Source organism: Gopherus flavomarginatus, chromosome 9 (assembly GCF_025201925.1).
Source record: "Gopherus flavomarginatus isolate rGopFla2 chromosome 9, rGopFla2.mat.asm, whole genome shotgun sequence".
NCBI lineage: Eukaryota > Metazoa > Chordata > Testudines > Testudinidae > Gopherus > Gopherus flavomarginatus.
The window spans coordinates 90,568,214-90,589,664 of NC_066625.1; the positions used below are offsets into that span (position 1 = coordinate 90,568,214).

The window sequence follows — 21,451 nt, forward strand, 5'->3', positions numbered from 1 at the left end:
AGAACTTGTATCACATAAAAAGACTTGAGCTGTGAACTACAATAAAAGGAATGCTTGGCCTTAAAGGAAATGAGGAGGAGTTTCTTTGCAGAGAGCAGTTAAACAAACAAAGCCAGCAATGCTAATTAAATGAAGCTCTAAAATTAACCAGACTAAATCCACCCCTGGTGAAATAAAGACCCTGGAGCTGCACCCACTTACCCTGTGGCTTCATGGCCCAGCAGGTGCAGCTGCTTCTTAATCAGTTAGAAACTCGTGGTGGGTAATGCCAAGTAACAGTCAAATACACAAATCTGTAAAGCATTTCAAAAGGCAAAGCTGGAGTGGAGAAGAAAGGATGCAGTCTCCTAGCCAGAGCACACACAACTAAAGTTATTCTAGAGGATCTCCTTTCCTACTCTTCTTCCTCCCAAAACACAAGGAAGCCTGAAGTCCTCTAGGAATTGATTAAAGAATGAGAATCTTGCTGGGGAATTGTAAACTAGCACAAACACTTCTCTAGCAGGGATAAAGTTCTCTATTCACTTCTTCAGAATGGTTTAAATGTTCTATAGAAAGCCTTTCAGTCTCTGTTACATTCTGTGGTTGTGATTCACTGTTGCATTGACAGTGATGTAACGCCACTGACCTGCAGTAATCCAGTGGTGAATTGGGCCCTGCAGGTTTTAAGACACATTTCTGCAGAATCCCATTTAATTTTTATTGCATCCTTGTGATTTCACCCCTGTCGAATTCCATAGGATTTTCCCACGAAGACAAGTTGTTTGCTTTGCTGCCTGTGTAGTTCCCTGATTGCTGAGTTTGGTTTCTGTGGGTGGGTGGAGGCAGGGGTTAATTTTTGCTCTGTTACTGACTGTGTTCCAGTGCTCCACAACCTGTGGCTTAGGAGCGAGCTGGAGGACAGTGCATTGTAGTACAGGCAAAGATGAAGATTGTGTTGCTGCAAATAAACCTGTCCCTGCTCGAAGGTGTTACCTGAGACCATGTTCCTCGTGGCGTATTGGAAACTGGAGTAAGGTAAACATAAATATACTTCCCTTCTCCTTGCCTTTTACTGGTGTCTCTGAGTATGTCTGCACTGCAAAGAAAAATCCACACCATCAAGTCTCAGAGTCAGGGTCAATTGACTCAGAGACACTGGGCTCAGGCTACGCAGCTAAGAATAGCAGTGTAAACATTCCTCTTGGGGCTGAAGCCCAAACTAGGAAACCCAGTGAGTGTAAAGAGTAACTAAGTGGGAACATAATAGCTCTGATTGGAAGGGAGTGAGCAAAAGTAGGAGTAAAATCCCTTAGGGTGGTTTGGGCTAAAGCTATTAAGGAGAGTTGTGGGGGGATATTGGGGAATACCTTGGCCGTGTTAGACTCTCAGAAAGTTTCACAAGAATCCCTCATAGCGTGAGACTTTTGAAACTAGACTGGACAATCCCATTGAGAATAAATGGTAGGCACCACTCCTGGAACGGCAGGATTACTAGAGATGGTTTTAACAGGCCTTAACTTTCAAGATCTGTGGGTGTGGGGACATGACCTCAAAAAGCTGTCGCCATTAAAAATGCAAATAGAATCCTCTGAGAGTGGAAAGTCCTGGTGGTGGTAGTCATGCTTAGGACCCTCTCCAGCTTGGGCCAGGTACAATCAGGGAGAGACCCAAAAGTAAAAACTGAAAGAGTTAATGAAGGACAGAGCTTGACAATTCATTTATTTAATATCTGGGTAAACTCCACTTTGCCAGAGAGATTCATGTCTGGACACTGTTACTGCCTCCGCTCCACCAGCATGACTCATTGTATTGTTTACCCAGTGCTCCAAGAACTGCGGAGGGGGGCTGAAGGTTCGGGACGTGCACTGCGTTGACACCAGAGAACAGAGGCTTCTGCGGCCCTTTCATTGTCAAGCTGTTTTCTACAAGCCCCCAATGCAGACTCCCTGCCAAACCATGCCTTGTCTGGAGTGGTATATCTCGTCCTGGAGAGAGGTGAGGGGATTTCCAGAGAGAGAAGGTGCACGCAATACATCATCGGAGATGGGCCTGGCCCAAACGTCCCTAGAGTTCAGAGGGTCCTGATGCAGCAGGCCTCTCTGTAAGGAATACATGAAGGCACAGATGGACCCAAGTTCTTTTCAATGTTTTAACAGCTGTTTGCAAATAACCCAACACTACCAAGTGTCTATTAAATGTTGAACTGCCAAACTGTGATGAAAATTGGGTTAATCTCAGACACGGGTTGAATGTTTTAATGGAAATTCCAGTAAGCAACTGCTGATCTATGTTCTCTTCCACTTGCCCCCATAAGTTTCCACAGGCAGATCAACAACCCCACAAACTAGGAGACTAATAAAGCTAGTGCTGTGTTCTAAACCCCTGTTGGACGTAGGAGAATCCCGCTGAAGCCAGCCATCTGCGGTGCCCACCAGAGGGTCCCCTGAGCAGGCTGGTGAAGGCACTCAGCCCCAAAATAGCTTGTAACTTATCTGTTTTCCTTTCCTGTTTTTTCTTTGTTTACCGGAGATGTCACTGAATGAGGCATTCTGGGATATCATTGGGGAGAAGCATTCTGGGATTAAAAGGGGACTTCTGGTATTTGTGAAGCCACAAAATGATGCATCCCAGGGTATCTTCAGTTGGAAGATTCCACAGATAAATGTTTAAATGGTTATTTAAATGTTATTTCTTCACTGATTTTCTCCTTCCCCACCAGTCTGAGCTTGGCACAGTCCTGCTTTCGTAACCCCCATGCTTACACTGCAGCATGAGATTAGCCCATTATCTTTTATTCCATGTTCATTTTTGCCTTCAGCTTTAAAAGTAGGCTGTCAGCTAAGTAAAGGAATCTGAAGGCCTTGAAATCTATTGTTTACTCTACACTCTCCCAGTCAAATATCTTCCTAACTTGGATCCATTTATCACTAGACGCCCCATTCATTTTCTTATCTGTATATCCAGTAAATATATTTTTTATCTGGTTTGTGATGTGATGTTTCACATCAGCACTTATTTTTCACTCCCTTCCCTGCAAATACATTTCGCTGGCTTTTACTTTTGCTTAGCCTCATAGTGCAGCATATACCGGCTATTATTTAAGAAGTATACAGTAGTACTAGTCAGCTGGTAGGCCACATTCCGCACTCAGTTCGGCTTGTGTGATTCTCGTTGATGAGAAGTCAGTGGGAGTATTGTGTGACCTGTGCTGTGGGCGGAATCTGACCCTCTAAGTATTTGGATCTAGGAAGTAGTAAATGTCTATGAGCTGAAATCTGCTGTGTTCTTATAAAGCTGTGTGTGCCTAAGAGTTAAACTTCAAATCAATTTAGTATCCTCACTTCCACAACTGAAATCACTCGCAGACAATAGTTATAATCAGAAAAATGGGCATTCAACACTGGAGGCAAATTTTTCTTAGGGCCACTTGACACTGTAATTCCATAAGAAACAAGTAAACGGGGTGTTTTTCCTTTTCTGTTACTCCAGACTGATTTCAATTTGTTGGTTTGTTTGTTTCTCCTTAGTGCTCTGAGTCATGCGGCAGCGGTGAGCAGGAGCGTTTAGTTACGTGTCCAGAATTCGGACGATGTGATGAAATGCTAAGGCCAAATAACACAAGACCCTGCAACACTCACCCATGTACCAAATGGGTAGTGGGGTCATGGGGACAGGTGAGCAAATGTTTAAGGGAAATAAATGTCTCCTGCAGCTGAATTTCTCTTGGGAATTAATCACGTGTATTATTTTTGAACAGCAGTTTTCCAGGGATTTAACTGTGGCCTGGTCTACACTACGGGTTTAAACCGTTTTTAGCAGCGTTAAACCGATTTAACCCTGCACCCGTCCACACAACGAGGCCCTTTATATCGATATAAAGGGCTCTTTAAACTGGTTTTTGTACTCCTCCCCGACGAGAGGAGTAGCACTGAAATCGGTATTGCCATGTCGGATTAGGGTTAGTGTGGCCGCAAATCGATGGTATTGGCCTCCGGGCGGTATCCCATAGTGCACCACTGTGACCGCTCTGGAAAGCAATCTGAACTCGGATGCACTGGCCAGGTAGACAGGAAAAGCCTCGCAAACTTTTGAATTTCATTTCCTGTTTGCCCAGCGTGGTGCTCTGATCAGCACGGGTGGTGATGCAGTCCCAAATCCAAAAAGAGCTCCAGCATGGACCGTACAGGAGATACTGGATCTGATCACTGTATGGGGAGACAAATCTGTTCTACCAGAGCTCTGTTACAGAAGACGAAATGCCAAAGCATTTGAAAAAAATCTCCAGGCTATGATACAGAGTCCACAGCACAGTGCTGCGTGACAGGCATAACGGAAAGCCAAAGAATCAAATGGACTCTCATGGAGGGAGGGAGGGGGTACTGAGGACTCCAGCTGTCCCACAGTCTCCAAAAAGTATTTGCATTCTTGGCTGAGCTCCCAATGCCTGTAGGGTCAAACACATTGTCCAGGGTGGTTCAGGGTATATCTTGTCAATTTACCCCCACTCTCCCTCCGTGAAAGAAAAGGGAAAAAAAATCATTTCTTGACTTTTTTCAATGTCACCATATGTCTACTGCATGCTGCTGGTAGACGCGGTGCTGCGGCACTGAACAGCAGCATCCTCTCCCCTCCCTTCCTCGGTGGCAGACGGTACAGTGCAGAAGGACTGGTAGCCGTCCTCGTCATCATCCCATGAGTGCTCCTGGCTGGCCTCAGGTGAGGTTGGCCGGGGGCACCTTGGTAAAAATAGGAATGACTCCCGGTCATTCCCGGCAGATGGTACAGAACGGCTGATAACCGTCTTCATCATAGCAACTGGGGGCTGAGCTCCATCAGCCCCCCCCCCTTCATGTCTAAAGAAAAGATTCTGTACTGCCTGGACTATCATAGCAGCGGGAGGCTGGGCTCCTCTCCCCCCCACCATTTAATGTCCTGCCTGGGCTTTCATAGCAGCTGGAGGCTGCCTCCCCCTCATTTTATCTCATTAAAAAGTCAGTGTTTCTTATTCCTGCATTCTTTATTACTTAATCACACAAATGGAGGGGACACTGCAACGATAGCCCAGGAGAGTTGGGGGAGCAGGGAAGCAATGGGTGGAGTTGTTGCAGGGGCACTCCCTAGAATGGCATGCAGCTCATCATTTCTGCGGGATCTGACATGGAGCAGCTGTACTCTCTGGTACACTGGGTCTCTAGTACACTTGCCCCATATTCTAGGCAGGACTGACTCTATTTTTAGATACAACACAAAGGAGGGAATGACCTGGGGAGTCATTCTCATTTTTGTCTTTGCACCCCCGGCCAACCTCAGTGAAGGTCAGCCAGGAACACCCATGACAGCAGCAGATGGTACAGAACAACTAGTAACCATGTCTGCTATCTTGCAAAGGCAAATTAATGCTGCTGTGTAGCGCTGCAGTACCGCCTCTGTCAACGGCATCCAGTACACATACGGTGACAGTTACAAAAGGCAAAATGGGCTCCATGGTTGCCATGCTATGGCATCTGCCAGGGCAATCCAGGGAAAAAGGGCACGAAATGATTGTCTGCCGTTGCTTTCACGGAGGAAGGAATGAGTGACGACATTTACCCAGAATCACCCGCGACACTGTTTTTGCACCATCATGCATTGGGCTCTCAACTCAGAATTCCAGTGGGCGGGGGAGACGGCGGGAACTATGGGATAGCTACGAGATAGCTACCCTGAGTGCAACGCTCCAGAAATCGACACTAGTCTCAGTACATGGACGCACACCACCGATTAATGTGCTTAGTGTGGCCACGTGCACTCGGCTTTATACAATCTGTTTTACAAAACCAGTTTATGGAAAATCGGAATAATCCCGTACTGTAGACATACCCTGTGACTCAGATAAGCATACACCTGCTATACTACCTGGTCTATAACACGGTTTCTGCAATCAAGCCCATACAATTGATAGTAGAGTTTATAAGGCCTTGTCTACACTTAAACATTTTGCCACTTTAACTATCCTGGCATAGTTAAAGCAGCCAAAAACCCCTAGTGTAGCTGTATAAAAGTGCTTCTACCACTCTAGCTTATTTTGGTTTGGCAAAATGAAATAAATGATGCTGGTATAAATCACCTTATACCACTATAACTGTGTCTATACTAGGGCTTTTCCCAATATAACGATGTCAGCAAAAAAATCACCCCCCGAACTGACATAGTTATGGTGGTAAAACTTTTCAGCGCAGACCAATGTCCCATTCCATGTCCATGTATCTGAGGCGTGAATGGAGACGTATTGTGAGTGACTCAGTTTCAATAAATTGTACAGAATATTGGCAAAAATAAACCACACTACAGAGTTTCTCATTGACTAGCTGTGCTGGGAAAAGGTACGCAGGGGCGGGGGGTGGGGGAAGACTCTGTTTCTAAAGAAGTCCTGTTTTGACCAGATACATTATAAAAACTGGACGAGCCAGGCCAGCTCTGAAGACAATGAAGGTTAATGGACGTGTGTTGCTAACCGTGCCTCATGTTCCACCAAACAAGAAGCCTCCCACCTCCTCAGTCAGCAGATTTAATAGCAGTCTGTTCACTTAGCGGAAGCTAATGAGCGCAGCAGCACCAGATAAACTGTGGGTTATGTACAATAGAAATGCCTTTGTATCCCATAGAAACAGAACTAACTGGAGCGGAGGATAAAAGAGAAATAAGTTCTACAACGACAGTGTAGGAATTTTGCTCGGGTGCCAGTTTAATCATGTGACTAGCGATGTAGCGTATAGCTATTTAAGTGAAGTCTCAACTCCAGCAGCAACATATAAAAATAACCCTTACTTCTGGATGCAGTTGATTATATCCCAGCTAATTAACTTTCTGCAGTGCACAGCTACCTGTGGTGGTGGCATCCAGCGGAGACAGGTGAAGTGCATGAACACAAAAACTGGCGAAGCTGAAGAAGACAGTAGCCTGTGTGACCACGAACAGTGGCCAGAGAACACCCAGAAGTGCAATCCCCAGGACTGTGACAATAACGAGTCAAGTAAGTGTTTAATAACTAATGCAAGGTCATATGGCTTCAAAAACTTCACACAGAATTCAGAGCTACGTCTTTCCAGTGAAATTAGCATTACATATTTGTCTCTTTGAGTGAGTCGAGCTGCACGAGGGCTTGTGCAAGGCTTTCCAGTGTAGAAATTCTGCATTTCATGAACTCTGCTGAGGTTTGGTTCTGATCTAAGGGAACTGTAGACAATTGAACTTTGCTTTCAGTTAAGAAACTCTAAAGTGGAGGATTGCATTCAGAATAAATATTTGCATTAAATCACTTCTGTATTCTAATGCAGTCTTGTTGGTAACCCTGTAATGATGCCACCGCTAAAACCAATTGGAATCACACACAATGTGGAGCCCATTTAGGAAAGTTGCAATAAAACATATTTTGTCATCACAACTTAGAATTATTAAGCCTCTAAAGGTCGACAGTAGATTAAATTTAACCATACTCAGACTTGTACCAGTGGGTTCACCTGGAGTAAATAAAGATATCGTAGCAGCCACAAATACACAGAAGCTGGGCCATATCTTCAGCTTGTATAAATCAGTAGCTTCCTTGCCTTCAATGGAGCTTTGCTGATTTACACCAACTGCAGATCTGGCCTTTCCAGTTAAGCATAGAAAATGTCAGTGCTGCTGTTCAGCCTTAGAGCCAATGATATTTCTATGAGGCAATAGGAATGGTTTAAAAACCATCCAAATGTTCCAGTTTGGTATACAGGAGAATTGGGCTTTTGGGGGTCAGTCCTTCAAGGTGCTGAACACTCTCGCCCAAGTCAGCAAATCACTTTAATGAATGGCACTGCTCACATGCTTAAAATTAAGCACATGCCTCAGTGGGTGGCTGGATCAGGCTGGAGGGCTGAGCACCAGGAAGGACTGAGCCCTTTGCACAGGGCTGCCCAGAGAGGGGGGCAAGTGGGGCAATTTGCCCCAGGCCCTGGGTCCTGCAGGGGCCCCCACAAGAATATAATATTCTATAGTATTGCAACTTTTTTTTATGGAAGGGGCCCCTGAAATTGCTTTGCGCCAGGCCTGAATCCTCTGGGTGGCCCTGCCTTTGCAAGGTTGTCCTTGTGATGCAGCATTGTGCTTTACATAATGTCCAACACACATCAGAATTTAGAAATAGCTTTACAAGAAAACATGGTTTTATTGGACTTGAAAATGTCTGGCTAGCTGCAGAGCAGATGTTGCATGAGGTTATCACATTTTCATCTCAGCCTTATTAAATAGCAGGATAGACTTTACTGTACAGGTGGGATTTTCAAAAGTGCTCAGCACTGGACTAACTCTGCTCTGATTGAAGTCAAAATGAGATTTACCATGGACGTCAGTAAGAGCTGTTAGGACAGCACCAATTAAAAGCCCCTTATTGACTTTAATGGATCTTGGATCAGGCCCCTTATTCTCTGTTTCTGAGATGGAGTATTTAATTCTGAGCAAATGTAGCAAAGAAATTTGAATTTACTTGGGGGAAAAAAAAGATTGAAGCTTTTGATTTGAACATCCATGCCCCCACCCAGCCATCTCGTTCTCTTTCCTCATCCTCTCATTGGGGCTGTCTAGTGTGTAAAATAAACACAACTAGTTCATATGTTATAAACCTTTGTCAGCCTGCAGTTCCAGCCACTCAGTGAGGAGCCAAGCATTGCATGGCGAAGATTTATTATGCCATTTCAGATATGAATCATGCACAATGCGCAGGGTGTCGTCTGAAAAGACAGAATGAAATTTCAGGTTCTCAGGCCTCCTAAACATCGGTACAGTGAACTTGCCATATTGCTTTACATAATTGTCCTGCCATACAGAGAAGTCCCCTCAGTACTGAGTTTATGAAGGAGTGAAGTAAGTTCCAGTTTTACAGTGTGGGACTTGGCACATCTGTGCAATAATGCAATTACCATATCGCCCGTAGAGATTGGAAACATCCCAGAACTCATACTGTACCAGACAGCTATATTGAACAAACCAGTAACTAGATTAAAAACTCAACATTTGCCCACAGGATCTGAGATCCCACAGCTATTTCCTATAATAAGTACAGGGAAATACAGTGCTGCATCATTTCACACTGTTAGTACATACTGTTTAAATGGCATGCACATCCTTGGATTTATGGTCTCTTTGCCCCTTACTAAGCTGTGCTCTGAAGATAACTGAAAACCGCATCGGAACATGCTGCGTTTTCTGGGTGCAGTCAATGTAAATATTGTTTCTAACAGAACTTAAAGCCTCCCATTGTTTGTGTTATCCCAGCCTCACATTTCACTCATGGGTAACTAACTGGAGGGCGCAGATCGTTAATGGCAAGCTGAAAGACAGTGGGCAAACCTAATCTTTTAGGGGGAAATCCTGCCCTGTCTCCACCATGGCTATGCAGAGTGTTGCCTGGCAAAGTGGAGCCAACACAGTTCTGCTATGTGGGATGGGAGTGATATAAAGAGAGAGGCGTATGCAGCCCTGTGGCATGGACATCCGCAGAGCAGCGGCTGCCAGATAGCAATGTACATGGGGCCGTTCTATTGGCTCAGACACTGCATAGACCTTCCTGCCCTGCCGAGGGGGCACGCTGCTGCAGCATCAGAGCTGCAGAACAGCAGTGAGATAGGGAAGGGAAGGGGGTTGCTTCTTTCCCCCAGCCCTTCAGTGCTACCAAGAAGCCAGCCCAGCTACTCTGGCAGGTTGATGGGCTGAGAACTGGGGCCTTTCCAAGCTATATTCCTTTATTACCTTGATAAGGAGCAGCTCTAATTCTTTTTATGCATGGCTTTAATGTATTTTTAGGACCTTCATTAACCCCTGATATTTTATTCTCTTTCCCTGTCCCCTTCCTCATAGTGTGACACTCGAACCATTTCATGTTAGGAGGAAATGTTTAGTCCCCTCTCAGATCCCTGCACTGGCCAGGAAAGGGTTGTGCATGGAGGAGTTTTGCCCAGTTTGGGGAGGTGGGGGCGGGGCTGTCATCTGTGAAATTAACATAACTTTCTGAAGGATGCTAATGCAATAGGAGATGACAGTCTTGCCTTTAAAATAATACAATGCAGAGCATTGATAGCAGATCGCTCGCACCTCCTCAGCAAGCTGGGGCGGCTGGAACATCCCTTTCACCTGGTTCACCACCCTTGACTCAAGGCAGGGTTTTAATACGAAGAGTTTTCAGCTAAGTTTTAGTCCTTTCGCTGTGAAATTGAATGGCCATAGATTTGGCACATTTTTAAACAGTGTGAGGATAGCATGTGTTTTTCAGCTCTCTACGTCTGAATAGCCTAGCCGATGGGAGTGTAGGTCTGCAGGGTCCTTGACTGGACTTGTTTTATAATGGCACCAAGCAATATCTACCGTGGGGAAGGCGAGGCAATAGGTCCAAATCAGGGTATTCAGAGGTTTCACGTCATTAAAAAGGAAGAGAGAGACATGTTGCCAATATGAAACCTCAGGCAACTGATAGTCCTTGTGGATGGAAAATCATACGGCAATATACAATGATTGTTCTCTTCCTTTTCCTCCCTTTGTTCTCATGATGAATAGCAGTGATAAATAGGCTCAAAATATCTCTGCACTGATACATATTTGGATGAGTAGCTTCCCCGTGGTAATAGGACTGTGTTTCTGTAAGCCTAGGAAAGCTTCATGCCAGAGGCATAGAGTGAGAAATGTGTGCCAAAGGGCCACCGCGGTCTAAGGGGCCATTTAACAAATGGCCCCCTGCTGCACGTTTCCTTGATTAAAGGACAGGTCGCAATGATCCTTGCAGGGTGAAGGCTGCACAAGAAGCACTTATTAACCCTTTCATGGCTCAAATTCATGCACACAAGGTGGAGAAAATTCTCATGCTTCGGGGGATCTCCACGATGCTCCTTTCCTAGGACAGTGGGAGTGTCAATGCCATAATCTAGCCCATTGCATCCAGCCAGCAGTGGATCTGGTAACCAATGTCAGTGGTACGAAAAACCATTTAAAAGAACCTTTAACTGGCAATTATTTCTGTCCATCATCAGAGCCGTGCATGGGATACAGCTGTGCCAAGCCTATGGGCTGCATGAGGTCCTTGGGCCAGGCTAGTGGCATTGCTCTTTCCTGCCCATCACATTCTCCCTGCACCCAGACTGAATTTAAACCATGAAAGGGTTAATAAACAGTCTGGAATTTAGACCCAGATCACACTGATTAGGGATGCAACTAGGAAATGGGGTGGAGAGCAAAGCTGGCTAATGAGGTTTCAGTGGTCGTGGTTACAATACAGGCATTTCGATGGGGGGTTAATGTGCCAGAACCAACTGATTGCAGCTGAGTTACCTGCAGTATAGATTGAACTCACCTTTTGGGGCTTCAAGCCAGAATGTTAGGCTAATGCCCAGGAATGGTTAGAGGCTCCTCTAAGAGCTGGGTGAATGCTGAACAGTTCCAGTTCATAGCCATGTGTTTTGAAATGCAGCAAAACTCAAAACACTGGGATTTTATTACTCTGAATGCAGGAATGCTGGGACAGTTTTGTAGAGTTTACGCAGAGTGACTGATACAACATGAGAAACTAAACCCTCTTCTGCCTTCTATTCTACCTCCACCCATCCTTCCCCAGGACGCAAACAAGAAAAATCCTTAAACTCTCACCATTTTAAACTATTGAAAGCAATCCAAGCATGTTAGTCCACCTGCCCCTGAGTTAAATAGGAGGCAGTAGGCAATTATTTTTCTGTGATCCATTGCACAGACTCTGAACTTTATTTCAATCTACTAGTACAAACAACTGTAACTTATTGAGACTGTGCTTCCCACACAAAATAAAGAATACATGCTGCAGATTCTGAGAACAGGGCAGTCACCTAACCTATTTGTGAAAACAGCCTGTGGAAATACAGACACGTTGACATGAGCTAGCCCTAAAGAAGTCATTTCTTCCCTAGACTCTTTTGATGCACATTTTCTTTTCATTTTGGTTCAGTCAAGAAAACATCCACCATTGGTAAACAGCCATCACTCCCTCACGCAGCCGTGGAATGTCATGGCCGTGGCTAGGTTCCAAACAGACTATGATGGAGTTCACAGGCAGAGTTAAGTGACTGGACTCAGGAGAAGCCTGCAAAGTGTCCCTGGGGGCAGCTTAGCAGGCAGTGAAGAATTGTGTTGTGTGACGCACTCAGGTCAGAGATACCTTGACGCTCGTGCCCTTCAAAACCTGCTGAAGCTGTGACTGTGTGAAGAGACAATGCCCCTTGCTCATTGTGCTTAGGTAGCGTCTGACAGCTGGCTCTGCAGCAGCTTTGCAAAGTCCAAAAAGCCAGCTTGCTATAAGTCACATATATTATTGCCATTGAGGACATGCAGTTACTATGAGTAAAAGGAGATGGACTATGCAGAGGAGGAGAGAAGTGGCTGCAAACCCTCTGACCCCACTTAAGCCAGTTTAAATATTGCTGCATCACCGATACAATGAGTTGGGAGCCCTCTTTGCTTATGTCCCTGACAGGCTCGAAGGAATCTCACATGCTGTGCTTGCACTGGTTGATCACACATGACCATATTATAACATTTACTGCCTTGTAAATCACGGTGTCCCCCACTCTCAACAATGACAACCGTGATCTGTCGTGGGTGTAACTGACACCAAGTAGGATGATTCTCAAAACTGAGCACAATCTCAGGATAGACTGAGAAGTCATTTCTGAATCAGTGAACCCTCCCTCCACGGCTGCCATTTCAAGTTCAAGCTTCTTTCTTCACCATTGAGGCCCTTCGCGGCTCTCCCTCTCACTACTGTCTTGTGACCTTACCTCTCTTCTCTCCACACTGCCAACAGTCCCAGTCTCAAACACCCGCCTGCCCATTGTCCCAACTGCTTTGTGCCTTTTTCCACACCACCCCTTGTGCATGGAACCATGCAAAGGGCAGCAGGGCTCTCTCCTCCTTTAAAACGTTCTCAAGAGTTCTACTGCAATGGCGGCAAGAAATCAGCCAACAAGTGATGGCTAGGCTGCAGGCAACACCAGGAGAAATGTATGGGTCAGATCCTCAGCTGGTGGAAATCAATGTAGCTCTAGGGCTTCGATGAATCTGCATTGGTTAATACCAGCTGAGTATATTTGCACATACAAATTATGCATACACATTGCGCATATTTTAGTGTTTTCTTTCCCTGTCGCTTGTCATCTTAGGGCCAGACCCAGTGAAGCAACACTGTTCACTTGGTGGGATTCAGGGCCGACTCCAGGCATCAGCCCAGCAAGCAGCTGCTTGGGGCGGCCGACAGTGAGGGGCGGCACGTCTGGGTCTTCGGCGGCGGGTCCCTCACTCCCTCTCGGAGCGAAGAACCAGCCGCCAAATTGCTACCAAAGACTGAAGCGGCAGCGGTAGAGCTGCAGATCGCGATCACACCTTTTCCCTGCTTGGGGCAGCAAAAACCCTGGAGCCAGCCATGGTGGGATTACGCATGGAATAAAGTGCTATGCACTCTAAACCAGTGGTTCTCAACCAGGGGTATGTGTACCTGGGGATACACCAGAGGTCTTCCAGGGGATCCGTCAACTCATCTAGATATTTGCCTAGTTTTACAACAGGCTACATAAAAAGCCCTAGCGAAGTCAGTACAAACTCAAATTTCATCCAAACAATGACTTGTTTATACTGCACTACATACTATACACTGAAATGTAAGTACAATATTTCTATTCCAATTGAATTATTTTATAATTATGTGGTAAACTGACAAAGTCAGCAATTTTGGAGTAAGAGTGTGCTGTGACGCTTTGTATGTCTGATTTTGTAAGCAAGTCATTTTAAAGTGAGGTGAAACTTGGGTACACAGGACTCATCAGCTTCCTGAAAGGGGCACAGTAGTCTGGGAAGGTTGAAAGCCATTTCTCTAAGCAACAGCATCAGATTCTACCCCTTAGATGTGTGTTTGTACAGGACCTTGTACAATAGCATCTTGATACTGATTGGAGCCTTCTGGGCACCACAGCAATATGAGTAATACAAAATAATTATTTGTAAACTCTTGGGATGTACGAGGTGATTAGAAAGAGACAAATGTGGTTTTGATGTTCAGGAAAAGGAAAGAAATATCTTGTCAACTACAACTCATTTTAACTCCTCATCAGACTATTAAGAGACTATGTGTGCGTTTATTAGAGAATAATAGAAACACTGGCAGTGAACAGCATGAACGTATCAAGACCTAATCAGACCAGACAAATGTAATTGCTTCTCTGATAAAAATTCAAAGTTAGTAAATGAAGGGAATTCATTAGATGTTATATACAAAAACCAAGGAAAACATTTGATCTGATGTCTCATGAAATCTTATTTGCAACATTAAATCAATTTGGCTCGGAAAGGAGCACTGTCACATGGATTTCAAACTGGCTGATGTGCCACATACAAAGGTAATGATAAACAGAAAACCTTACAGCTCTAGGGACTAGCAGAGTGTTAATGAAATTCATGCAAGTTACTAAATCAGGAGGTGATACAAAGAAGCGAGGACAGAGATGTAATAAAGTGAATAGAAAGAAAGGCAGGAAATAACAGTATGATAGTCAGCTTAGTAATAGCTGGAGAAATATCAGCTGCAATGCAGACAATCAGTGGGAGCCAGAAATCTGAAAAGCAGTAGTGCAGAAAGAGATCTAAGTGTGATAGTGGGTCGTAAATTAGCTACAGGTTTACAATGCAGTATGGCGAGAAAAGAGACCAACGAGATAGTGGCAACAGCATACAGGTATCAGTGGCATAAAGCAGGATAGAGATAAGTTCTTTCTAGGATAATCTGGGAGACAGCCAGCACATGGACTGTTGCATTCGATTCTGGGTAAATAGATATAGAGAAATTGGAAGGAGGTCAAAGATCATTAAACATTATTAGGAGGCTGGAAGGAGTGCTTTGCACAAGAGCTAAACAGAGCAACAACTAAGTGGGAATGTGAAAACTACCTACAAATGTCTGATGAGTGCAAACAGCAACAGGCAGATTGTCCTCTCAGCAATGCAAATCTGGAATAATGCCACTGAAGTCACTAGTGTTTCACCAGGGTAAAACTGGTTTGAAAGTAACCCCAAGGATGGGGGGGGACTGTTTAGTGTGGTACAAGGAGATAGAACTAGAAGTCATAGGATGTAGTTAAGAGAAGGAAAGTTGGAACTGAATATCAAAAGAAAACTTGCTGACAGGAAGATCTGTTAGATGGTGAAACAGCCACTCAATTTAGCGGTGATATCCCATCACTTGAAATGGCTAAGACAAACCTGGACTAAGCACTAGAAAATGTCCTGTCAAGCACAATCCTGCACTGATCCCTGGAGATGTTGGACTAGTTCTGGACATTTCTGTCTCTAACCTGAGCAAGGCAGACTATTTACTGGCTTTATTTACTTACCTTGGCTGCAGGCATAATGCTCTTTTATGTAACAGGCATTTTGTTTATTCCTTGCTCCTTTCACCTTCTGTCAGAGAAACATATGCATGTGCCTTGGTACTAGACAATCTCCTGTCTGCTGGAAATCTCTCTGGGGCTGCGAGGGTAACATTGCTGAAAAGCAAAAGCAACATAACAAGAGGATTAGATGTCACTGATAATCACATGTTAAATATTACTCATTCTTATCACTTTAATGTGTCTGGAAAGGAGCTTTTTGTCTGCCCAGAAAGAAACATTAAACCCTTCAGAGTTTTGTTTAACAAAGAATGTATTAAAAGCTAGTTCTAGTGCAAGCTGTAGAAGTGATAGCTGCTACTTGTGCCTAGAGTTGAGAAGTTCAGCTGAAGGGGTGCATTCAGTCTTTGTTCTAAATGGGAGGCTACACTGCAGTCCAAATAACTGCTCACAGGCTGCTGCTATCTCTGGAGATGCAGAAGGGACTGCAAAACAAATAAAAACCAAAAAAAGTTAGAAATAGCAAACAAAAGACACAAAGAGACTCAACCTCCACTAGACCCGTATTTATCGTCTCTTCAGCAAAGAAAATCCCTAGTGAACCTAGACAACCTGAGAAGTAACCTCGCCCATTTTTACATTTTCAGTAGTTGGTGGAGTTGCTTACATGCATAAGAACATAAGAATGGCCGTATCGGGTCAGACCAAAGGTCTATCTAGCCCAGTATCCTGTCTACCGACAGTGGCCAATGCCTGATGCCCCAGAGGGAGTGAACCTAACAGGCAATGATCAAGTGATCTCTCTCCTGCCATCCATCTCCATCCTCTGACAAACAGAGGCTAAGGACACCATTCCTTACCCTTCCTGGCTAATAGCCATTTATGGACTTAACCACCATGAATTTATCCAGTTCCCTTTTAAACGCTGTTATAGTCCCAGCCTTCACAACCTCCTCAGGTAAGGAGTTCCACGGATTGACTGTGCACTGTGTGAAGAAGAACTTCCTTTTATTTGTTTTAAACCTGCTGCCTATCCATTTCATTTGGTGACCCCTAGTTGTTGTATTATGCAAATAAGTAAATAACTTTTCCTTATCCACTTTCTTCACATCACTCATGATTTTATATACCTCTATCATATCCCCCCTTAGTCTCCTCTTTTCCAAGCTGAAGAGTCCTAGCCTCTTTAATCTTTCCTCATATGGGACCCTCTCCAAACCCCTAATAATTTTAGTTGCCCTTTTCTGAACCTTTTCTAGTGCTAGAATATCTTTTTTGAGGTGAGGAGACCACATCTGTACACAGTATTCGAGATGTGGGCATACCATGGATTTATATAAGGGCAATAATATATGTTCAGTCTTATTCTCCATCTCTTTTTTAACGATTCCTAACATCCTGTTTGCTTTTTTGGCCGCCTCTGCACACTGCGTGGACATCTTCAGAGAACTATCCACGATGACTCCAAGATCTTTTTCCTGACTGACTGTAGCTAAATTAGCCCCCATCGTATTGTATGTATAGTTGGGGTTATTTTTTCCAATGTGCATTACTTTACATTTATCCACATTAAATTTCATTTGCCATTTTGTTGCCCAATCACTAGTTTTGTGAGATCTTTTTGAAGTTCTTCACAGTCTGCTTTGGTCTTAACTATCTTGAGCAGTTTAGTATCATCTGCAGACTTTACCACCTCACTGTTTACCCCTTTCTCCAGATCATGCAGTCCGGAAAAAGCAATCAAAGCAATGTGAACCACTCGTTTAATATGCTGAGATCAGAGTTACTTGCAGCCTTAATTCATATTCATAGAGTTAAGGCTACAAGAGACCATTAGATCATCTAGTCTGACCTGCTGTGTATCAAAGACTTTTAAATTTCACCTGTTGCCCTTGTATTGACACAAATAACTGCTGTTTGGCTAAAGCATATCCTTCCAGAAAGGCATCCAGTGTTGATCTGAAGATATTAAGAGATGGAGAATTCACCACTGCCCTTCCTAGTTTGTTCCAGTGGTTAATCACCCTCACTGGTAAAATTATGTGTCTTATTTCCAAATTGAATTGTCTGGCTTCAGCTTCCAGCCATGAGTTCTTTTTATGCCTTTCTCAACTATGTTAAAGACTCGTTAGTACCCAGTAAGTTTCTCCCTGTGAAGGTACTTACACTCTACAACCATGTTTCCTCTCAGTCTTCTGTTTGATAAGCTAAGCAGATTGAGCTCTTTAAGTCTCTCACTGTCCGCCATTTTCTCCAGCCTTCCAATCACTTTTGTGGCTCTTTCCTGCAACCCCTCCAATTTTTCAACATCCTTTTAAAAATGTGGACACCAGAACCATACGCAGTATTGTAGTCTCTCACCAACGCCTTATGCAGAGATAGTCACCTCTCTACTGCTACTCACTACTCCCCTACTTAGACATCCAAGGATCACATTATCCCTTTGTGTCACAGCATTGCACTGGGAGCCCATGTTGAGCTGCTTGTCCACTATGATCCCTAAATCTTTGCCAGAGTCACTGCTTTCCAGGAAACAGCCCCTCATTCTGTAGGCCAGGCCTGCATTCCTTCTTCTTAGATGGGTAACATTTTGTTTGAATGGGCCCCACTGACCAAGTGATCTAGATCATTCTGTGTGACTAGCCTGTCGTCCTTAATTACCTCTCTGCCAATTTTTGTGTCACTGCAAATGTTAGCAGTGATAGAACCATTGAAGAGCATCGGACCTAGTATCAATCCCTGTGGAATCCCACTAGAAAGACCCCCATGCAGCAATGATCCCCACCGACTTCTACTTTGAGATCTCTCCGTTAGCCAGTTCTTCTTCTTAGCCAGTTCTGTATTGATATTGTATAGTGCTAATTTTTTAAAATCTGGATGTTGTGTGGTACTTGTTCAAATGCTGTACAAATGTCTCAATATATTACTTCTGCTCCGTGACCTTTAGCAACCAAACTTGTAATCTCATCAAAAAATGAAATCAGGTGTTTTTATAAGACCTATTTTCCATAAAACCATGTTGACTGGCATTAATTATATTCCTATCCTTTAATTCTTTATTAATTGAATCTTATATCATCTTTCCCACCGATTGATGTCAGAGTAACCAGCCTATCATTCCCAGGTCATCCTGCTTGCCCTTTGTGAATATTGGCACAACTTTAGCACTCTTCCAATTTTCTGGAATTTCCTGATATTCTAAGATTTATAAAAAATGAACATCAGAGAGCCAGAGATCACCTCCACCACCTCTTTTAGGACTGAGGTGCAAGTTATACAGGCCTGTTGCATTTAAAAATCTTTATCCTTACTAGATACAGTTTAACATCTTCCTTAGTTACTAATGAACTGGAAAGTACTTCATTATCTTCATGTAATACAGGCACATGATCCTGCTTACTTCCAGTAACAGAACAGAAATATTTATTGAACAATTCTGCCTTTTCTGCATTATTAATAATTTTACCATCTCCATCTAGTAATTGGCCTATAACATTGCTAGAATTTCTTTTGTTCCTAATATACTTTAAAAAAACCCTCCTTCTTATTGTCCTTAATCCTGCTAGCCTTGGATTTTCTCCTGGTGTCTTTTGCTTCTCTTATCAATTTTCTAGACTTAATAAACTTCTAAAATTTATATTGATTCTAATCTCTTCCCCTTTTTTTCAATTATCATCAATTGTTATGTGTTGCTTTTTTATTGTTAATTGCTATCTTCACTTCACCACCGAATCAGGATACGCTTTTAGCCAAAGGTGCCCTTTTTCTAGATTGTTTACTTGCGGCTTTTTGGCCCTCTAATAAACTCTTCTTAAAGAACTCCTAATGTTCATTCACATCTTTCTGTCCACATTTTACCTCCCAGTCAATTTCACTTATAATTTTCTTCACCTTTGGGAAATTAGCCCCTTTGAAGCACCGAGTATGTATATTACTGGTTGGGACTATCTTCTCCTTGCCCATATTGAATGTAATCAGGTCATGATCCCTGCTCCCTAGGCAACCTCCACAGGTCCAAAGTAAAGTTATTTCATGTTGGATGCAATAACTTTTGTATTAGAAAATTAACTTCTATATACTTAGAAACTCTAATGGTGTTTCACTACTGCTGCATGTAATTGTAAGTTCAAATTCATGTTTACATTGTAGATGCAATGTAGACTAGAGAAGTGCTACTAGAGTAGCGTCATACTTTTAAGGTTAATTTTGTCATTAAGTCAGGGCCAGTGTGCTACCTCAGGCTTAATCTTATTAGATAAGTACCTTTGGACCTGATTAATACTGTATTGGATTGGAGGAGTCCAAAGAAAAAGAAGATACGGAGATCTATATTTGTGATATACCTTGATTTTAGCAAAGCTTTTGATATGGTCTCCCACAGCATTTTTGCCAGCAAGTTAAAAAAGTATGGATTGGATGAATGGACTATAAGGTGGATAGAAAGCTGGCTAGATCATCGGGCTCAACGGGTAGTGATCAACAGCTCGATGTCTACTTGGCAGCCAGTATCAAGTGGAGTGTGCCAAAGGTTGGTCCTCGGGCAGGTTTTGTTAAACATTAATTATCTGGATGATGGGATGGTTTGCACCCTCAGCAAGTTGACAGCAGTCTCTTCCAACCCTAATCTTCTATGATTCTAAGTGGTGTTTGTGATGTAATTAGCTGGCAGTCTTCCTCGGAGGTCCTGATCCTAAACCCATTGAAGTTAATGGGAGTCTTTCTGTTGACTAATGGGATTTGAATCAGATCTTTCATATGAAACAAACCAATGGGCCTGATGATTTCTTGTAATTAATTATCTCCTTTCCAATAGCAGTGGTTTTCTGTCCAGATTCCATAGGGATAACGACGCCATTCTGCTTTCTGAAAGTCCCATGTTGCTTCAATTAAACACAATCACAAAGAATTATTCTTTACTTCCTGTCCCTTGATTGTCATGTAGCGTCGCTGGCAGGGTTATAATCACTGGAAAGTTCCCCCTCTCAGATGGCTGCATGTTAGTGACAAGTGATCCCTGTCTATACAGTCTGTAGTGCTATAAGGTACTTTAACACTTAAGGAATGTTCAGTTACATTCAATTAGTAATAGTAGTAAGGAAATGTTTGTGTTATTTGAACAAACAAAGAGAAAGTGAGACTGGCTGGACTACTATGGTGAGGGTCATATAAATACTGAACTATCTAGCCATGGATTTACCAGAATAACCATTTGGGTACATCTTCAACACACAAATGTCTATTTAAAAAAACAAACCCTAAAGTTCTTCATTAAAAACTATATGAATGTTTAATATAGCTCAGGGCAGGAAACATCAGTGGGAAACACAAACATTTCCTGCCAAACTATGATGAGTAACAAAACCTTCACGTGGCAGGAAGTGAGAGCTGTGTAAATCCACAGGTAGAAGGCATGGACATAAACTTGTATTCTCCTTTTTGACTTTAAGGAGATTTTACAGAACAGGAGTCATAAAGGCTGCGACATTTCTGTGTCTGTTAGAAGAACATAGAGAATGTTTCTGTAAAATAAGCTCCCATGATATCAGCAAAATCATTTATTTCTCTTTAAGTGACTGTGTTTATGTTGGCCATAAAAATGCAAATAAATTCAGCAGAGTTTAAAGGTTAAAAACATCATAATTCTAATTTTTAAAATAGGCAGCAAAGAGATCAAAAATAAACAAACATCTCACTTTTAATTATCTCTAATTAAAGAACGTCAGAACTAATTAAAGCCAGAATCCTGTTCGGTCTCCATGGCATAAATTAATTAATGATTGCATAGAAGTTATTTTTAAGACAGCTTCTAATGTTAAATCCCCATCCAGCTGTGGGCAAAGATGATCGTATCTATCTGTGTCCTTACATGACCCACAGAGCTGACATATTGGAGAACCACACACACTTTCACAGAGTTATCCTCATAGCACCCCGCCAAGGCAGTAACCATTTAATACCCCATTTTACAGGTAGGGACCTGAGGTGCAGAGAAATTAAGTGACTGGTCCAAAGTCAAACAGGAAGTATGTGGCAGAGCTAGGAGCTCAACCAAGATTTTTTGAGTCTCA

The 21,451-nt window shown here is 43.2% G+C and overlaps 1 protein-coding gene and 1 long non-coding RNA gene across 2 annotated transcripts in view; one reads left to right on the forward strand and one right to left on the reverse strand.

Annotated features, from left to right (window-relative positions):
• Positions 1-21,451, forward strand: part of ADAMTS7 (ADAM metallopeptidase with thrombospondin type 1 motif 7) — a 133,510-nt gene that overhangs the window by 87,738 nt on the left and 24,321 nt on the right. The window contains exons 19-22 of the mRNA XM_050967329.1: positions 865-1,017; positions 1,804-1,977; positions 3,510-3,656; positions 6,835-6,994. Coding sequence (XP_050823286.1) covers positions 865-1,017; positions 1,804-1,977; positions 3,510-3,656; positions 6,835-6,994 — 634 coding nt within the window. The remainder of the gene's footprint in view (positions 1-864; positions 1,018-1,803; positions 1,978-3,509; positions 3,657-6,834; positions 6,995-21,451) is intronic.
• Positions 15,393-21,451, reverse strand: part of LOC127058019 (uncharacterized) — a 53,213-nt gene continuing 47,154 nt past the window's right edge. Inside the window, exon 4 of the long non-coding RNA XR_007776258.1 lies at positions 15,393-15,539. This is a non-coding gene — a long non-coding RNA (uncharacterized LOC127058019). The remainder of the gene's footprint in view (positions 15,540-21,451) is intronic.